At 40.5% G+C, this 20,730-nt stretch overlaps 1 protein-coding gene across 1 annotated transcript in view; it reads right to left on the minus strand.

Annotated features, from left to right (window-relative positions):
• Window positions 1-15,308, minus strand: part of DNAH11 (dynein axonemal heavy chain 11) — a 455,361-nt gene extending 440,053 nt beyond the window's left edge. Inside the window, 4 exon segments of the mRNA XM_007946592.1 lie at window positions 11,966-12,109; window positions 14,075-14,468; window positions 14,570-14,882; window positions 15,284-15,308. Coding sequence (XP_007944783.1) covers window positions 11,966-12,109; window positions 14,075-14,468; window positions 14,570-14,882; window positions 15,284-15,308 — 876 coding nt within the window.
• Between the last annotated feature and the right edge of the window lie 5,422 nt (window positions 15,309-20,730).

Below are 20,730 nucleotides of genomic sequence, written 5' to 3' on the forward strand. Positions count from 1 at the left end.
TATTGGAAGTCCCAGCCAGAGCAGTAAAGCAAGAAAGGGAAATAAAAGGCATCCAAATTGGCAAAGAAGATGTAAATGATCTCTAATTGCAGATGATATGATCCTATAGAAAATCCATACAAAAAATCCAGACTCAAAAAGAAAACTACTGAAACTAATGGAAGGCTTCAGTGAAGTGGCAGGGTACAAGATCAACATACAAAAATCAGTATGATTCCTCCACACTAACAAAGATAATTCTGAAAAGGAAAGCAGAATAACAATACTATTGTTAATAGCCACACAAAATATGTAGTACTTAAGAATAAATCTAACCACAGACACAAAAGACTAATACATAGAAAACTATAAAACACTACTATAAGAAACCAAAAGAGACCTACATAAATGAAAGAATAGACCCTGCTCATGGATAGGAAGACTGAACATCATAAAAATGACAATACTACCTAAAGCAATCTACAGATATAATGCAATCCTGATTGAGATTCCATCATCTTTCTTTAAAAAGTTGGGAAAATTAATCACCAATTTTATATGGAAAGGAAAGATCCCAGAGAAGAAAAACACTACTAAAGAAGAACAAAGTAGAAGGCTTCACACTCCCTGATCTCAAAACCTGCTATACAGTCAGAGTAGTCAAAACAGCCTGGTCTTGGTACAGTGACAGACACATAGACCAATAGAACAGAACTGAGAACCCATAAGTAAATCCATTTACTTATGAGCAACTGATCTTTGACAAAGGGCCAAAAGCCAGCAAATGAGGAAGAGAGAGTCTGTTTAACAAATAGTACTGGCAATACTGGATATCCACTTGCAGAAAAATGAGACAGGATCCATCTCTCTCACCATATACACAAACTAACTCAAGATAGATCAAAGGCTAAATGTAAAACCTAAACCCTAAAAATCAAAGAAAAATTAGGAGCACATTTAGGGCCTCTAATACATACCATGGGAGCTCTGGCAACATAGTGCCTAAGGCACTTGACTGCTAACCAGAAGCCTGGCAGTTCAAACCCACCAGCCACTCCTCGGAAGGAAGGTGGGGCAATCTACTTCCATAGTGATACCGCCTCGGCAACCCAAGGAGGGGTCGCTATGAGTCGAGTCCGACTTGACGGCACATAACAGAAACAACAATACATGACATAAATATATTATCAAACATAACTAAAAATTCACAACCAGCTGAAGAAAAACTAGATGACTGGGATCTCATAGAAATTAAATATTTATGTGTGTCAAAAGACTTCACCAAAAGAGTGAAAAGAGAACTTATACACTGGGGGGAAAAGAAATCGGCAATATATATTGGACAAGGGAGAAATAACTATAATTTATAGATAACTTCAACACCTAAACAAGAAAACAAACCAATTTTAAAATGGACACTTTGCCAAAGAAGATATTCAGGTGGCCAACAAATACATGAAGAAATGCTCATGATCATTAGCCATTAGAGAGATTCAAATCAAAACAACCATGAGGTATCCTCTCACCCTTGCATTAGCAAAGCTCAAAAACAAACAGAAAACAACAAATGCTGGCTAGGGTATGGAGAGAATGTGGTTGTTGTTGTTATGTGCCTTTGAGTTGGCCCCGACTCATAACAACCTCTCCTTGGGTTTCCGAGGCAGTATCACTAAGGAAGTAGATTGCCCAACCTTCCTTCCGAGGAGTGGCTGGTGGGTTTGAACTGCCAGCCTTCTAGTTAGCAGTCAAGTGTCTTAGGCACTATGCTACTAGAGCTCCTTGTGGAGAGAATAGAACACTAATATATTGCTAGTATGATTGTAAAATGGTACAACCACTTTGGAAAGTAGTATGACACTTCTTTAAGATGTTGGAAATAGAAATACCATATGATCCAGGAATCCCACTGGTAAGTTTATGTCCTAGAGAAATAAGAGCCATGACATGAACAGATATATGCACACCCATGTGCACTGGAGCATTATTCCAAATAGCAAAAAGATGGAAATGACCCAAGTGCCTATTAATGGATGAATGGATGAACTATGGTACAAACACATAATTGAATACTATGCAACATTAAAGAATAATGATGAATCTTCAAAACACCTGATTAACATGGATGAACCTAGAGGATATCACACTGAGTGAAATTAGTCAAACAAAAAGGGACAATTATTGTATGAGACTACTGTAAAAAGTTAAGAAAATATTTACACACAGGAAGAATCCTTCTTTAATGGTTCCCAGGGATGGCAGGGGAAGGGAGGGAAAATCAACTACAGTATAGACATCTACTGACTTGGGTGAAGGGAAAGGCAACATTTAATGAGAGAGAGGTCAACATAAAATGATCCGGGCAGTGGAAGACACAGGGAGGAGCACAAGAGTTAAAGCCAACAAAGGTGAATACTATTACATACACAGTCCTGCAATGATAGTAATAATAATTTAGGAGTGGATAGGCACTCAATTTGAATAGGCGTGGGAAGGCAAATGGGACTACACCCATGAATATATATATATATAGGTTTGACAGAGGAGTACCTACGTATTGATAGCTGCTGCAAATACATCCATGAATGAAGTACAGCAAACAGGGTCCAAAGTTACAAAAACTTCTTAGTCATAATCAAATACCCTGAAGGAATATGTCACTGGATATGAAGGCTCAGGATCATAGTCTCATGTGACACTAAGGTCAAATGGCATAATATAGTTCCCAAAGACAATATTCTATATCCTACTTTGGTTAGTAGCAACTGGGGTCTTAAAAGCTTGTGAGGGGCCATCTAAAGTGCAACTATTGGTCTCTCCCTGTCTGGAGTAAAGAAGAATGAAGAAAATTAAAGATACAAGGAAACAATTAGTCCATAGGACTAACGGACCACGTGAACCCCAGCCTCCATGACCCTGAGATGAGAAGAACTAGATGGTCCCCAGCTACCACTGCTGACGCCTCTGAATGGGATCACAATACAGGTCTCAGGGTGGGCAGAAATGTGGAACAATGACAACAAAAAAAGCCTGGCTTACTGCTTTGGTGAAGACTGGTGGAACCACAGAGACTCTGGTCCTTGGACAGCCTTCAAGCTAGAAACTGAACTTAATCCCTATAATGCACCTGTCAGCCAAATGATAGACAAGACTATAAAGAGAACAATAATACCAGGAGGGCATGCACTCATTAGAGCAATCAAGCATATGAGATCAAGAGGACAGCTTTGCTCAAGGATGGAGTTAGGAAGGTGAGAGGGGATGGGAAGGAAAAACAAAGGGAAGGGGTGGGCACAGGGAGGAAGTGGGTAGAATGCTGTCACAGTGTGGGTATTTCAGTAAGTGACACAAAACAATGTGTACGGATTGCTGAATGGAAAACCAATTTGCTCTGTAAACTTTCACCCAAAACACATACAGAAAAACAATATTCAAAATAATTCAATCAATTTGGGGTTTGATGTGTTCCTCTCAGTTGGGAATTTTTTGTTTAGGTTTTGAGATTGGTAAGAAAAACCCCAAATGTTGGCTGTGAACCAGAAGAATTTAGACATGCTTACCAAGGAGCTAAGCAATGAGAGATAAAAGAGCTACCATGCTTTCGCTGTATATCTCTACTTCTGTTCTTCATTTTATACTTTTTTTAAACTGGGCGGTTTGTCTTTACAATGGTTCTTAAATATCCATGGAAATTTCAGAGATAGTGATGCGACTACTACCTAAGAAACACTTTCAAAATACAGGGATCTAGGCCCCTCCCATGCCTCTTAAATTGGAATCTCCAAAGACAGGGCTCAGACACTCAGAACAACAAAATAATTTCCATTTTGGCTTGGTAAAGATTTGCCATTATTAAGGCCAATGTAACAAGTACCAAAATAACCACATGTTGTTTATATACTTTGCTAAGTATAATTATATAATACAAAATAGCTACAAATAATAATGGATGGGGACACATAATGATGTTCAGGGGTAGATTGAGAGTTCATTTTTGGACTAATTAGGTTTGAGATGCCTGTTACATATTGAGTGAGATATCAGGAGAACAGATGGATGCCCACTCTTGGAATTTAGGAGAAAGCCTGGGGTGCAGAGGGAAGTTTGGGAGTTCCCAAATCATCAATCACTGTTAATCAGTGTATATCTGAGTCAAACTTCAAAGACTATACAAGACTGAATATTGATGAAAAGTGTAACATGTCATTTAAATGAGAAAAATAAAGAAAAAGAAAAGTCACAAATGACTTCCACCCTCCTTTCAAATTCTTCCTCATTGTATTCCACTTAACAGCCATAATACTCAATAATTTCTAATCTATTACCTCAACAGTATGGCCCCTCCTCTACTATCCAGTTGAGTCACCAGTTTACTAATTCTTGCATTCAGTATTTTTTTTCTTTTTAACATATAAATCCCTGGGGAAAGTAAATGCTGATTAGCCTGGAATGCAAGTCATAAAGGCCAATAATGTTGCACTTACCTTCAAAACTACCAAATTAAGCCATCCCTGATAACTTTTATAGCACATGTACCACTAATGTCTTCCAGTAAATACACAGATTTGAATTTGACAACTGGCTTTACTAGCAACTATCCAAATGGAAAGTTCCATGGATATTTATTTTCTAACATGTCTCTCCAAACTTATTTCTCACCATGACCTCATTCCCAAATTAAGTTACACTAAATTTCTCCCTTTAAAAATGTGACCAGCTATATACCCTAAAGAAGTGAGAGCCATGATAAGAATAGATATATGCACACCCATGTTCATCTCAGCACTATTTACAATAGCCAAAAGATGGAAACAACCTAGGTGTCCATCAACTGAGGAATGGATAACCAAACTATGGTATATACACACAATGGAGTACTATGCAACGCTAAAGAACGTAGAAATCTGCAAAACACCACATAACATGGATGAACTTGGAAGACATTATACTGAGTGAAATAAGTCAATCATAAAAGGGCAAATATTGTATTAGTCCGTTATTGTAAAAGTTAAGGTAAGGTTTATCTATAGAAGGAAATTTTCTTTGTTGTTTACCAGGGGTGGGAGGGGAGGGGAGGGGAAGGAATGCTGTTAGATAGATAGAGATAAGTATGGATTTGGGTGAAAAGAAGGGCAATGTACCAAATGTGAGAGACCAATATGGCAGCACTGAGGATGAGAAAGACATAGAGAGGTACATGAGAGGTACAAACAACAAATATGAACCCTTTTGTACATACAGTACTTCGTTGTCAGTGAAGGCAAACATGGATAGATGGGTAGACAGGCTAAACAATTAGGTATGTCTACGGGGCCGACTCGACGGCAAACAACAACAACAACAACATGAAATGGGGAGTGTATCCAAGAACATATATAGGATTGGCAGACAATGGTCCTATAAGTTTATGTGAATGATCAAAATTCCCAGGTGTATAGTAGAGCTGACAAGAGGCAAGGTTGTGGTCACTGCTTGGTCATAGCCAGCTACCCAGATGGATCGAGTAGTTGAACCTGTGGGCTTGGGACCACAGTCACAGGGGATATCAAGCTCAATTGGCATAACATACTATACAACACACTGTTCCATCTCCTACTTTGGCAAGTAGCGACTGGGATCTTAAAAGCTAGCAAACTGTCATCTAGAGGCAATGATTGGTCTCTCCTCATCCAGAGCAAAGAAGAATGAAGAAAACCAAAATTCATGAAAACAATTAGTCCTAGCGACTGGTAGATACACCATCCAATCTGCAGCCTATATGACTATGAGACCAGAAGAACTAGGTGGTGCCCGGCTACCACTGTCATCCACTTGGAAGGGGATCTATGTAGGAGATCCTTGATGGAGAGGAAGAACAATGTGGAACAAAACTCAAATCATTTGGAGGGAAGAAAAAAAAAAAAGGTGGGAACCAGGTTTGCTGGTCCGATAGAGCCTGGTGGAACCACTGAGACTATGGCCCCTAGCTGCCCTTCAAGTCTGGAATTGAACCCATACCTGTGGTTTCCAGCCAAACAAAATACAGGCATTTGAGTTGAACATCTACCTCACGTAGATGCTCTCCTTGGAGAGAACAATTATGGGAGAAAGAAGGGCTGCTTATGCACAGGGCAACAGCTCAGGGGGCAGGAGTGTATGGAGGGATGGACACAGTGAAGAGGTAACTATGGGGAAGAAGTGGGAGGGGAGCTGTTGCGTTGTGGTAAACTGTGGTCAATGTCATTAGACAAAGTATATGTGAACTGCTGTATGGAAAGAGAATTTGCTCTGTAAATCTTCACCCAAATCACAATAATAATAATAAAAAAATGTGACCTGCATTTCCTCTCCTCTGTGCCTTTGTCCAAGGAGCTCTGGTGGTGTAATGGTTAAGGGATTTGGCTGCTAAACAGAAGGTTGGTGGTTTGAACCCACCAGCCATTCCAAGGAAGATGATGCAATCTGCCTCAGTAAGGAGTTACAGCCTTGGAAACCCAATGGAGGTTGCTATGAGTTGGAAATTGACTAGATGGCAGTGAGCCTGTTTATTTATTTATTTATTTTTGGTTTGGTTTGTCCATCCTGCTCCCTCTGCTCAGAACACCCTTCCTCCATCTTCTACACCTCGCTATCTCCTATTTGTCCTTGAACACAAGACCAAAATCCACTGCCATCAAGTCAATTCTGACTCACAGCAGCCCTATAAGAAGGGTCAAATAATTTAGCATTCAAATACAGATGATCTGAAAGTTAAAAGCAGCACTAGAAATTATTAACAGCTCTGGTAGTGTAGTGTCTAAGGCATTTGACTGCTAATCAGAAGACTGGTGGTTAAACCAGCCACTCCTCGGAAGGAAGATTGGGCAATCTACTTCCATAGAGATACCGTCTCGGAAACCCAAGCAGGGGTCACTATGAGTCAGGATCAACTCGACGGCAATGACGTAGGTTCTTAAGAGCACTATGTGTGCCCTTTTTAAGATTCCTTTCCTTCCCTGACACTCCAGGAACCTCTAGGTGGATTTGAATCACTCACCTTTTGGTTAGTAGTTAAGCACTTAACAGTTGCACCATCCAGGGACTCACTCCCCGCATTTTTTCTGAGAGCAGAAACTGTCTTACTTTTCTCCAGGTCCCCAGTAACTGGCACCCCAGTAGATGTGCAATAAATGTTGATTAAATGAACAAAGGAGAACCAGGCACATTAGCACACATTTGCCCAAGTGTTCTTTTCACAAAGCATTGTCTAAACTTTAAACAGAAGTAGCAGAGATCAACTTGAATCATACACCAAAATGTTTTTCTCTAAAGAAACACCTTATGGCTTCAGTTTTTTGTCTTTAATAAGAGCAAGAAATCACTGGCCTTTATTTAACTTTCATTCATTTAATAAATATTTACTGAGTTCCTACTAGGTATCAAGGAGCTCTGGTGGTGCAGTAGTAGGTAAGGCATGTGGCTGCTACGCAGAAGGCAGGTGGTCCAAACCCAGCAGCTGCTTTGTGAGAGGAAGATGAACCAATCTACTTCCATAAAGATTTACAGCCTTGGAAAACCAATGGGGGTCAGTATGGAGTCAGAACCAACTTATGGCAGTGGCTTTTTGGGTTTTCTACTAGATGTCAGGCTATGTGTTAGGTGTTTGGAACACATCAACAAGCAAACAGAATGGGGCAAAGGTAAGGCAAGTAAGGCACTGGTCTTGAGAGTAAAATTTAAGAAGGCTCCAAAAACTCAGTAATCAAAAGAAGTCATATTTTAACACACTATTTCCCTCTAAAATCAAAACCAATACATAAAAATTCATAATGAGCAAAATATAAGAATTTTTTATAAAGACAGGATCAGCATTATTGATTTTTCCTTTTGCCTCAGGCTACAATATCATTTGGCATAGCACTGTTACTATTTTTAGTTAAACTTTTTATTTTTTTATATTAATTTTTATGCTTTAAAAATATTTCATTACTATATTATTTATCTTGATTATGGAGGGTTTTTTTTTTTTTCCCTCCCACCCTTCAAATTTTGCTCCTGGTGTGAATGCCTCACTTGCCTCACCCTTCTTCCCAGCCTGCAAAGATCCCTACCCTCCTGGAGAAAGGCTTCACTGAAAAGAGATCTTTGAGCAAAAGGCTTGAAAGGCATGAAGGGTTCAGCTGAGTAGATATCTGGAGAAAAGTGTTCTTGCAGGGAACCAGCATGGGCAAAGCCCCAGGCAAGAATGTGCCTGGCTTATTCAAGAACAGCAAGGAGACCATGAGTTAACAGGTGAGAGTAGTAGCAGGAGATCAGTTTACAGAGGCCAACTCATAGAGTTTAGTGCTTTTCATCCTTTAATAAATATGTGAATCATCTAATAAGCCTGATTCAGTTGATCTGGGTAGTGCCTGAGCCTGTATTTCTAATAAGTTTCCTCGGAAGGTTGATACTGGATTCCAGAGTGAGTAACAAAGCTAAGTCTAAACCACAGCAAGCCCTTGGTCTTTATTCTGAGTGAAGGTAACCAATGCAAGATCTGAGCAGAGACGTGACATGTTCTGACTAATGTTTCAATAAGGATCACTCTCACTCCTGTGTTGAGAATAGGCTCTAGAAGGGAACAAGAGCAGCAAGGAGACCCATCAAGAGGCTAATGCAGTAACTCTGGTGGGAGATGATGGTAAACTGGACCAGGATAGTAGCAGTGAGATGAGAAGGGAACTGATTCTAGATATATTTTGAAGGTAGAACTTGTGTAATTTCTTCACAGATTGGATACATGGTGTGAGACAAAGAAAGGAATCTTTCTTAGGATGTTTCTAGCCTGAAAAACTGAACGGATGGAGTTCATATCCACTAATCTGGGACAACTGCAGGTAAAGCAGGTTGGGGAGGGAGAAATATAGTTTAATTTTGGACATGTTGGGTTTGAGATATCTATCACATATCAAGTGGAAATGTCAAGAAGGAAGGTGAATCTCCAAGTTTTAGATTGGGAGAGAGATTTAGGCTGGAGAAAGTAGTCTGGGAGTCCCTAGTACATCATCATAAACGGCTGTTTTTCAGCCAATAATGTGAGCTGTCTCAAATACTAAGCAAAGACAACCTTTAGAACCAAGAGTTTAGAAACTCAACCTAAAAATCTATCACCATGCCCGAGGGCATCATTCATATCAAATTTAAGTCTTACCCATGTGAAAACCCAAGTGACATTGCTTATAAGTGTGATGTCCTCATTTTCTTTTTCCAAATGCAAATTTTCAAGCATAATTAAATCAGAATCTTCCAAATCACTAAACTCTTAAGCGTCTAGATGTTTTGTGCCTTCTAGAGAGGTACTCATTGACAATTTACACTCTTTCATTTAAACCTCTTTCTGTGATATGCAGATCCTGGTACTGAGATAAATTCAGAGAGATCAGAGGATACTGAAAGTTTCATATCTTCTGTTCACAGGCACAATCAGTAGAGCTAGTATTGCCTTTCCAAGGTCCACTTGAGGACCATCTGGATTCTAATAATGACCAAAAGTCATTCACTTTTTATGTGAATTCCTTTTATCTAACTTAATTCAATAAAAATTTCTTGAGCATCTGCTACATACCAAAAACTGTTCCTACAACTTATCAAAAAGATAAACAATGCAATAAAAAAAAAAAAGTAGGCAAAACCAAAGAAAATGTCACTGAATTGGACAATTTTACTGAATTGCACTAAAAAGGATATTCAAATGGTTAACAAGCACATGAAAAGATGATCAACATCATGAGGCATTAAACCATTGCCTTCACTTCGAATCCAACTCATAGCGACCCCCTCCTTGGGTTTCCGAGGCAGTATCACTATGTAAGTACATTGCCCAACCTGCCTTCCGAGGAGTAGCTGGTGGGTTTGAACTGCCAGCCTTCTGGTTAGCAGTCAAATGCCTTAGGCACTACACCACCAGAGCTTCTCATCAGCCATTGCTGTTGTTATGTGCCATCGAGTCGACCCGACCAGTAGGGACTCCTCCTTGGGTTTCCGAGGCGATATCACTAGGGAAGTAGATTGCCCAATCTTCCTTCTGAGTCATGAGCCATTAGAAAGATGCAAATCAAAACTATAATGAAATACCACCTCACCTCTGCTAGAATGGAAATGATTAAAAAAAAAAAAAAAAGGCAGACAACAACAGGTGTGTTGGTGAGGTCATTCAATAAAATGGAATGCCCATCCATTGCTGGTAGGAATGTAAAATGGTTCAGGCACTGTGGAAAACAGTATGGTGGGATTTCAAAAGTTGAACCATCCTAACTGCTATATGACCCAGCAATCTCAATCCTAGGTATATACTCAGAATAAATGAAGGCAAGAAACAGAATCCTGTACATCACTGTTCATAGTAGCTCTTTTCACAATAGCCAAAAGGTGGAAACAAAGGGTCTCTCAACAAATGGATAAACAAAATGTGGTACAGATGCACAGTGGAATACAATTGAGCCATATAAAGAAATGAAATTCTGTACACTATACGGATGAACCTTGAGAAAATCATGCTTAGCAAAATAAGTTACAAAAAGAAGTTATTTTATGATCTCACATGAAACAAGCAAATATATAAAAAGCAAAGTTTATCAGTGGTTATGAGGGGTGGGAAGGAGTGTGAAAAGGTGAGTTTTTGCTCATTGAGTTACTGCTAAGGTTGGTGGAATGATTTGGAAAGGGATAGGGAGAATGGGTGCATAATTTGGAGAATGTAATCAATGTCAGTAAATTGCACACACAGAAATTGTTGAAGTGGTATATGTTTTGCTACATAAATTTTCACAATAATATATATATATATATATATAAACCCCAAACTTTCCAAATATTGAAGATAGAAAATTCTCCTAATATCTTGCAGAAATCAGCTAATGCCAACTGCATTCAGTGTGGGAGGGGAGAGAAGAGAAACCTAGATACGGTAAGAAAGTTGGGAGGAGACATCTTTGGCTAGCCCAAAGGCAGCAAGAAAATTCCTTAAGAAGATGGCAAAGAGACTCACGCAAAATAGAAGAGGTTGGTTGGGGGAAGGATCGGTAAATCGTCAGTAATAAACATTGGTAATTATTCCTGCCTTAAATATTGCCTTTTACTGATGTCCTATTTTGCATTTAGAATGTTCGCAGAGACCATGTACACAGATTATCTGAGTCATTCCCAAACTTTGCTGCACTTCAGAATCACTTGGGGATCTTTAACAATTATTGATGCCTGGCTCCCACCCCCAGATGTTCTGATTTAAATGGTATGCGAGAAAGGTCCCCCAGGTGAGTCTAATGTTCAATAAAGTTTGAGGGATATTGACCAGATTCCATTGAACTAGAGCATTTAGTACCTTACACAGCTGGTCAGTGAACAAGCAGCATCAACATCATCACAGAGCTTATTGGAAAGACAGAATCTTGGGCCTCAACCCAGGTTTACCAAATCAATGTGCCTTTAACAAAAGCCCCAGATGGTTCTCATGCACATTAAAGTCAAAGTAACATTGGTTTAGAGAACACTTGTTTGATTTAAGGGGAGAAAAAGAGGAGTTTTAAAGGCAATCATTCCTATCACCCTCTTCCCATTATCTTTTCCCATGTTGACACATGAGTGACATTAGAAACTAACAAGAATCTGAAAGACTAATACCTGTTTCTAAAGTGTAAGTTTGTCACTACTCTGATCTTACAAGTTTAAAACCTACAGTTAAGTACAAGTGCCTATTCAATTCAAGCTGCTTTTTATTTACTTCCATCATTTGAAGGAAGGAAGGAGGGAGAAAAAGAAAAGAAAGACAAATTATCTCCCTAATTACCAACTACTGAATGCTGGTGTCAGCAAGTTATCAATTCATTTCAGGAAAGGTGAGTCTAATGTTTAATAAAATTTGAGGGCTATTCCAAAATGGAATCTGGTCAATAGCCATCACTCCATCCACCTGACTAAAGAGATTACTAGCTTAGTTCTCCAATAAATCCAAGAGTCATAAAGAAGAGATTAAAGATAGACTAGTTAGTACCTCATCTAGGAAAGCAGTTACATGTCCAAGAGGTGCTGCCGATAACTCTCCAAATAGAAAAGTTTGAGTGTGTTCATTTACTCCAGTGTTTTCAGTAACCTGCTTGGCAATATAAACAAGTTTTTGTTTTGCATTTCTTGGAATCTGAAACAAGAACAAGATAATTAGTTTTTCAAGTTGACTATGTAGCAGTTCCCGTGTTAAGAAGTAGAATTTACTGTGTCCAATTTTTGCTGGACTGATAGCAGAAGAAACAAAACTTGGCATCTTACCTAACTTTACAAATAAGGCTGTTACACTTTTCTCCTCTATTCCACAAAGTGTAGACAGTTTTCTTTGTTCTTTTATGTTAATTTCACATTATTATTGGTGTGAAAATGTCACCTTTAACCGGCATGTCAGTTACACCAGATCATTATATACCATAAAATCTCATAAGTAACACATAAAGGAGCATGCAGAATGTTTCAAACTTAGCAAAGGTTATTATCTTTTATACCCTCCTTGTTTAGAAATAAGCCAACCTGAGGTAAAGACAGAGAAAAGAGGTTGGTTTGTATTTCTATCTTCAAGGCAAATGACAGAAATGCTTAACAAAGGTATTTTAATATTTCCATAAGTACTGAATCATTTCTTTAGACGATATAATGACTATTCAACTTAGGTAATACTAGAGTTAACTACTCTATCTCCAGTCTACTGACAAACTTTGGGAAAAAAAAAAAAAAGTTACAATTAGAACCATAGCAAAACATTTCAAAGCTCATGAAACCCTAAGTTCTATTATTAAAAAATGAAGGAACCAACCAACCAACTTCTCCAACTTAAAGGGGATGTTTGTTTGGGTCACTATGAATCGGAATCAACTCCACCATCAATGGGTTTTGGGACCTTTTTGGTGTAAACTTGGTTATTCCCTTTCTTTTCCTAGGATACTATTCCTGAACTATTACAATAACCACATCTAATGATAATACCACTTTACACTATAACACTGAGCAACTAAAGGTTGTAAATCCTGTTCCAAACTCTCTACACTTGAAAAACGCTAAAAGAAATGTTTCTATTTGTAGAGGGTATGTCAACTTTCAAGTGGACCAAAAAAAAAAAAAAAAACAGAAAATGAAGGGTGGGGACGAGAAGGAAGGAAAGACTTGTTCACCCTAACTGAATGGTAGGGAGGCTTGGTTGTGCAACGGGTAAAACGCTCAGGTTTGAACTTACTAGAACCCAACAGCCACTCTATGGGTAGTCAGCTTCCATAAAGATTTACGACCTTAGAAACCCTATGGGACAGTTCTACTCTGTCCTATAGGGTTGCAATGAATTGGAAATGACCTCATGCCAGTGGGTTTGGGTAACTGCTTGGTAAACATCATATGTGTTTAGATTGCCCCACATACATTTTTGTCATAAGAACTCCTTTTCTTTGGAGCCCTGGTGATTAAGTGCTGAGCTGCTAACCAAAAGGTCAGTGGTTTGAACCTACCAGCCACTCCATGGAAGAACGATAATGGCAGTCTGCTTCCAAAAACTGCAGTCTTAGAAACCCTGTGGGACAGTTCTACTCTGTCTGATAGGACTATCACTCACAATTGAACTCACAACAACGGGTTTGGGGTTTTTTGGTTTATTTCTTCTTTGTTGTTTGGGTGAAGGCACTCTGACTGAATACATGACGAGTTATTTAGATTCTGCCAAACACTATGGTTTTAAGCAAATGACTCCAGAGTGGCTCAACTAAAAAGGAGATCTCATTTACACATACCCAAGAGCTGCTGAAGGCAAAGTACAGAAACACCATACTTTAACACCGAGGGCGTTGAAGGAAGTGTTGCTCTTCTTGCCTTATCCCAGTTGAGTAGAAGCAACGGGGATTCTTGGCCAGATAACAAAAGGCTTTTCACACACCCAACCCATAGTCGCTGACGCAAAGTGGGCCAGGCGGGGAGCTCTGCGGATTTCAGGGCTGGGACTTTAGCGAAGGTAAGTTTATTTGTTTTTAACCTTCCAAGTGTGCGCTTTGAGGGAACCAAGGGAAGCACGATTGGAGTTTGCGTTTTGTTGGGTGAGCAGTGTGGCCGAGTCCCCCTGCCGGTCGCCCCTTACCTCCCGGGAGGCCGCGAGCCGCCCCGCCGCAGTGGTGCAGAACAAAGGGCAGGCGGGGCTGGCGCTCTCCAGAAACTCCTCCAGGTCCCGCCGGTTGTCCTGGCTCTGCAGATATTGGCTCCATTTCTCCTCCGGGAGTCTCAGCATCTGCTCCAGACGGCCGCCAAGGAAGCGCACTCGCGCGTCCTGGATGAAACTCAGCGCTCTCCTGGTCTCTTCTTCCTCCTCCTCTTCTTCCTCCTGGAACTCCATCATGCCGGCCACCTCCAGGCTGACCGCCGGGGTCACGAGAAGGATGAGGACTTCCCAGAAGCCTCGAGCTTCTCGGGCTGCCACTGGCGCTGCCACTGGGCACACCGAAGGAGACGAGGGGGCGCGGAGCGGGTCAGCTCCTCTGGGGCACCGTGGCACCAGCACTGGGTGGAAAAGACCCCTCAGCACGTGCCCCGAGAGGCTCACACTCTGCAGCGGCGAGCGCAGCCCCTTGTCTCCCACCTGCTGCTACTTATCTGCTGCTGGTTAGCGCGTAGGGCGAGCCTCAGAGGCCGCGAAACTGACCTGGGAGCAGCAGCGCGTCTTGTTTCCCAGGGAACGGCGTCCCTGGGCCCGCTTGGGGAGGAGTTAAATGTACGGGGGCCAACGCCCAGACCAGGCGAGGCCTTTGGCCAAGAAGAATGGCCTTTGGGCTCGGGGAAACGAAACAGGGACGGGAAGGGGCGTGTCCTGGTCCAGTTAGAGGCCCTCGGTGGCCGCCCTATCTTTGCCCCAGCGTCCGGACGTTTCTCCGCCAGCTGGCTATCTTCGTGGCCTTTCTAGGGAGCTCAATAGCTGCCCGTATTGATTAACTGCTACGGTTTAAGCATTGCTGCCTTGTGCGGAGCTCTGTGCTAAATTATTTACCTTGATTATGTCATGTAACCTTTAGAAAGGCAGGGCCCTGTCTGTCCGGTCTTTTATTTTATGGGCAAGGGAACCAAGTCACAAAGTGGCTAACAAGGACATGGTGGAGCAGGGATTCATCTCAGTTGAGGGCCTTTATCCTCTTTGCTGAAATGAGACAACCCTGCAATTCAACTATTCTACGTGTGGAAGAAGGCAGGGCCATAAATCCAAGATCTAGGAGTCCGACCGTCACTCCTCCTGTTGGTTGTACTGTAGTGGGTTGAGTGTTCCTATGATGTTGTACTGTGTCACCAGTATTTCAAATACCAGCAGGGTCACCAATGGTGGACATGTTTAATCAGAGCTTTCAGACTAAGACTAGGAAGGTGGACCAGATAATCTACTTCTGAAAAAAATGGTCAGTGAAAATCTTATAAATAATAGTGGAACAGTGATACAAGTGCAGATGAGTCCCTCTGGTTGGAAGGCACCCAAAATACCACTGGCAAAGGAGAGCTGGCTGCTTAAAGTACAGCCCACCTTAATGACTGGATAGAGTAAAGCTTTTGGGACCTTCATTTACTGATACAGCACAACTCAAAGAGAAGAAACAACTGCAAACATCCATTAGTGATCAGCACAAGGAGTGTATGAAGTGTGAATTAAGGAAAATTGGAAGTTAAATGAAACAGAGTGCTTGAAAATCCATATGCTAAGCATTGTTGTATGCCATCGAGTCGGCCCGATTCATAGCGACCCCTCCTTGGGTTTCCGAAGTGGTATCACTACAGAAGTAGGATTGCCCAACCTTCCTTCCGAGGAGTGGCTGGTGGGTTTGAACCGCCAGCCTTCTGGTTAGCAGTCAAGTGCCTTAGGCACTATGCTACCAGAGCTCCAAAGCATTAGTGCGCTGAAATGGATTAGTACTGGCCATTTTGACTTGGTCAACTCTGGTGGCGTAGTGCCTAAGGCATTTGAGTCCTAACCAGAAGACTGCTGGTTCAAACCCACCAGCCACTCCTCGGAAGGAAGGTTGGGCAATCCTACTTCCGTAGTGATACTGCCTTGGAAACCCGAGGAGGGGTTGCTATGAGTCGGGGCCAACTCGACGGCACATAACAACAACAACAACATAAGGAAGACTGGGAGCTCTGGTTGCATAGTGCCTAAGGCATTTGACTGCTAACAAAGGCTGGCGGTTCAAACCCACCAGCCACTCCTCGGAAGGAAGGTTGGGCAATCCTACTTCCGTAGTGATACTGCCTTGGAAACCCGAGGAGGGGTTGCTATGAGTCAGTCCGACTCGACAGCACATAACAACAACAACAACATAAGGAAGACTGGGAGCTCTGGTTGCATAGTGCCTAAGGCATTTGACTGCTAACAAAGGCTGGCAGTTCAAACCCACTAGCCACTCCTCAGAAGGAGATTAGGCAATCTACTTCCATAGTGATACTGCCTCAGAAACCCAAGGAGGTGTCGCTATGAGGCAGATCCGACTCGACGACGGCAGTGAGTTTGGTTGGTTGGTTTGGTATAAGGAAGACCGGTCTGAAATTGACCAAACATGCAATCAAGATATACTGATTATTACTGGTGATTGGAATGCAAAACTTGAAAACAAAGAAGCATGAGGAGTTGGAAAATACAGCCTTGATGATAGAAACAACACTGGAGATGCCCTGACAGAACTTTGCAAGATAAAGCAACTTTTCATTGGTAATAGCTTTTTCAACAACATGAATGGCAACTATACATGTGGACCTCGCCAGATGGAATATACAGGAATCAAATAGATTATATCTGCAGAAAGAGATGATGGAGACTTCAATATCATCAGTCAAGACAAGACCAGGGACTGAGTGTGGAACAGACCATCAATTGTTCATATACAAGTTCAAGTTGAAGCTGAAGAAAATTAAATCCACAAGACCCAAAATACAACTTTGAGTATATTCCACCTGAATTGAGAGACCATTTCAAGAATAAATTTGATGCACTGAACACTAGTGACAGAAGACCAGTTAAGTTGTGGGATGACATCGGGGATATCATATGTGAAGAAAGCAGAGATCATTAAAAGACAGGAAAGAAAGAAAAGACCAAAATAGATGTCAGAAGAAACTCTGAAACTTGTCTTTTTATTTTGAGTAGCTAAAGTGAATGAAAGAAATGATGAAGTAAAATTTCTAAACAGAAGATTTCAAAGCATAGCTTGAAAAGATGAAGAATTAAATGAAATGTGCAAAGACCTGGAGTTAGAAACCAAAAGGGAAGAACATGGTCAACATTTCTCAAGCTGAAAGAACTGAAGAAAAAATGCAAGCTGTAAGTTGCAATACTGAAGGATTCTATGGGCAAAATAATGAATGACACAGTAAGCATCAAAAGAAGATGGAAGGAATACACAGTCACTGTATCAAAAAGAATTGGCTGATGTTCAGCCATTTCAGGAGATAGCACATAATCAAGAACCATTGGTACTGAAGAAAGTTCTTGCTGCACTGAAGACACTGGTGAAAACAAGGCTCCAGATATTAAAGGAATACCAACTGAGTTGTTTCTACAAATGGATGCGGCACTGGAAGTGCTCACTCACCTATGCCAAGAAATTTGGAAGACAGCTGCGTGGCCAACTGACTGGAAGAGATCCATTTGTGCCCTTTCCAAAGAACAAAGAAAGGTGATCCTACAGAATGTGGAAATAATCAAACAATATCATATGCAAGTAAATTTTTGTTGCGCATAATTCAAAAATGGTTGCAGCAGTATATAACAACAGAAGTTCAATCCAGATGCAGAAGAGCATGTGGAAGGAGGGCTATCAATGCTGATACCAAATGGATCTTGGCTGAATGCAGGGAATTCCAGAAAGATGTTTCCCTGGTCTTTATTGACTATGCAAAGGCATTTGACTGTGAGGATCATAACAAATTATGGGTGACATCGAGAAGAATGGGAGTTCCAGAATACTTAATTGAACTCATGTGGAACTTATGCATAGACCAAAAGGCAGTTGTTTGAAAAGAGAAAGGGAATACTGCATGGTTTAAAATCAGGAGAGATGTGTAGCAGGGTTGTATCCTTTCACCATATTTATTCAATCAGTGTGTTTAACAAATAATCTGAGAAGCTGGGCTATATGAAGAACAGGGCATCAGAATTGAAGGAAGACTCATTGATGGCCTGCCATATGCAGTCACAACCACGTTTGCTGAAAATGAAGAAAACTTGAAGCATTTACTGATTAAGATAAAAAACTACAACCTTCAGTATGAATTGCACCTCAACGTACAGAAAACAAAATTCCTCACAACTGGACCAAAAAAATAAGCAATATCATGATAAACAGAAAAAAGATTGAAATTATTAAGGATTTCATTTTACTTGGATCCACAATCAATACCCCTATGGAAGCAGAAGTCAAAAATCAAGCAACATATTGCATTGGGTAACCAAAGTCGAAATAGAAAATATGTTAATTTTGACATTGTGTCTCATTCTCCCACAGGTTTGATCAGTCAGCTCCTGTTAACAGAAAATCCACCTATTAGTGATTATTTGTAACCTCACACAGGAAGTCTGAATGTAGTGAAGATGCGAGGTTCATTAATTCAATGACTTGAGGATGAAACTATGTTCATTTCTCTTTGTATATGGTCCCCAGTGGGTCAGTGATTCTCCCATTATGGTTGCTAAATGGCACCCAGAGGTTCCTAGCATTTCATGTAAGCGAAAACCTCCAGAGTCAAGAAAAGGGAACATCTCCATTTTTAAGTGGGAAAACTTCCCAGAGCCCTCCAGAATACTTCCCTTTAAATCTGATTGGTCAGATGTCATCTCATGTCCATGTTTCAACCTTGCATTTGTCAAGGGAAATGAGGCCTCCCGTGTTAGCTTAACTAATCAAGATTTATCTGAATGGATATGGATGCTAGGAGGAGCCTGAACGAAATATGGGTTGTTAGGAAGAAAAAAAGGGGTGTGGGGAATGTCAATTTGGTACTCAACCAAGAGAGAGATGGAAGCTTTTGTCTCAGATACCCCTAATACAGATAACACTGTTGGAAATAACCACATGACAATAACATTATTTCCCATGAATCAGGAAGATTTTATCATAGTTTTTTTTTAGAATGTGGCCAAGCACTGAAAGAATTTTATTGTTGGTTGAAGTCAACTTTTGATTGTGAAAGGAGAAAAAGAAAAACAGGGTGAAACTGAGAAAACCATGTAACTTTTCATACAGTGTTCAAAGATATCAAAACATAAAAACAAGTGGGTAATGGACAAATATAAAAGGAACTACTATTTAGATCATTAGATATACAACATAAACAAGAATGGGGACAGAAAAGGGTTATATGCCAAATGAAGAGCTATGTGCAGATTACAGGCAGAAACACCAATTCATAAGATAAAGACTATTCACAGCAGAAATGAAACAACAGTCACGTTTTCTTATCACTGCTGGTTTTGGTAAAATAAAAACAAAAAACCTAAAGAATCTTAAAGGGGTGCAAGCAAGGGTTCAAGAGCTTCAAGGGGACATACAGTAGAAACAGATGGATTTTCAGGAAAAATTAGTTTTGTAATGTTTAGAGAGGAAAAACAGAGGTGCACAGGAACAGGCAAAAGCAAGCAAACAAGTTACCACCATGAGAGGCTCAGGGGAGGAAATCCTCACCTAATACTTGTTACCATATCTCCATTTACCTGTCCCATTCTACTTTGTATTACAGTAATTTGTATAGTATTCTCATTTTTCCATATTAGAAATAAAGCCTTTTGAAGGCAGGCACTGTCAGTGACTCTATCTTTCTCCCTTGTTTATCTGTTTAACCCCCTGCAGCATCTAGCATAGATCCTCTAGGAACACTATTGCTATAATGTTGAAATACTATTCAAATGTTTGAACTGAAACAATCACTAAAACCAGGCTGGTGAGGGAAAGGGCTCCTTTGACCCAAGTCAGCAAGAGTTAGAACATCTGAAGGGAGAACAGGGAAAATAAATCTGTAAAAATACATTGGTAAAATGAAAGGTGAGGTGATAAGAACTGGAAAGTTGCTTTATTTTAGGAGCACTAGGAGTACCTGGGTAGTGCAGTTAATGAGTCAGGCTTCCAAATGAAAGGGTAGAGGTTCAAGTCTACCCAAAGGCACGTCAAAAGAAAGGCCTGGTGATCTACTTCCCAAAAATCAATCATTGGAAACCCTATGGAGCACAGTTTTACTCTGACACACATCGAGTTGCCAATGAGTTTATTGACAACTGGTTTTAGCTCCAGAGAAGGAAAATTTAGAGATTAAATAAATTCATCAAAAGAAAATGAAGGGTGTTAAGTTGCAGGAGATACAAGTGCAATTATTTCTGGATATCTCCTAAATCATATTAAATATCATTATTTCTATTGCTGTTTGTTAATCTTTCCTTGAAATGAGAAATGAGGAGAAAGCCCAGAGAAAGTGCCAGAGCCAGACACAGGTGAGAATTAAGACAGGATTAATGCTTCCTCATTTCATGGAGGCAGCACAGATGTATAATTAATCCTTATATTTGTCTTTGCTCGATTTGTAAAGCCCTTTCATATTTTATATCATACTGCGGAGAGGGGATTACAGAGGAGAGCAGTGTGTAGTTAGGTCAAGAAAATCTATTTTATTTTATTTTTATGTTGGCTAGGAGCTCTGGTAGCATAGTGCCTAAGGCACTTGACTGCTCACCAGAAGGCTGGCGGTTCAAACCCACCAGCCACTCCTCGGAAGGAAGGT

The sequence above is a fragment of the Orycteropus afer genome, unplaced genomic scaffold (assembly GCF_000298275.1).
Source record: "Orycteropus afer afer isolate SDZICR_OR568_19922 unplaced genomic scaffold, OryAfe1.0 scaffold00008, whole genome shotgun sequence".
Classification (NCBI taxonomy): Eukaryota; Metazoa; Chordata; class Mammalia; order Tubulidentata; family Orycteropodidae; genus Orycteropus; species Orycteropus afer.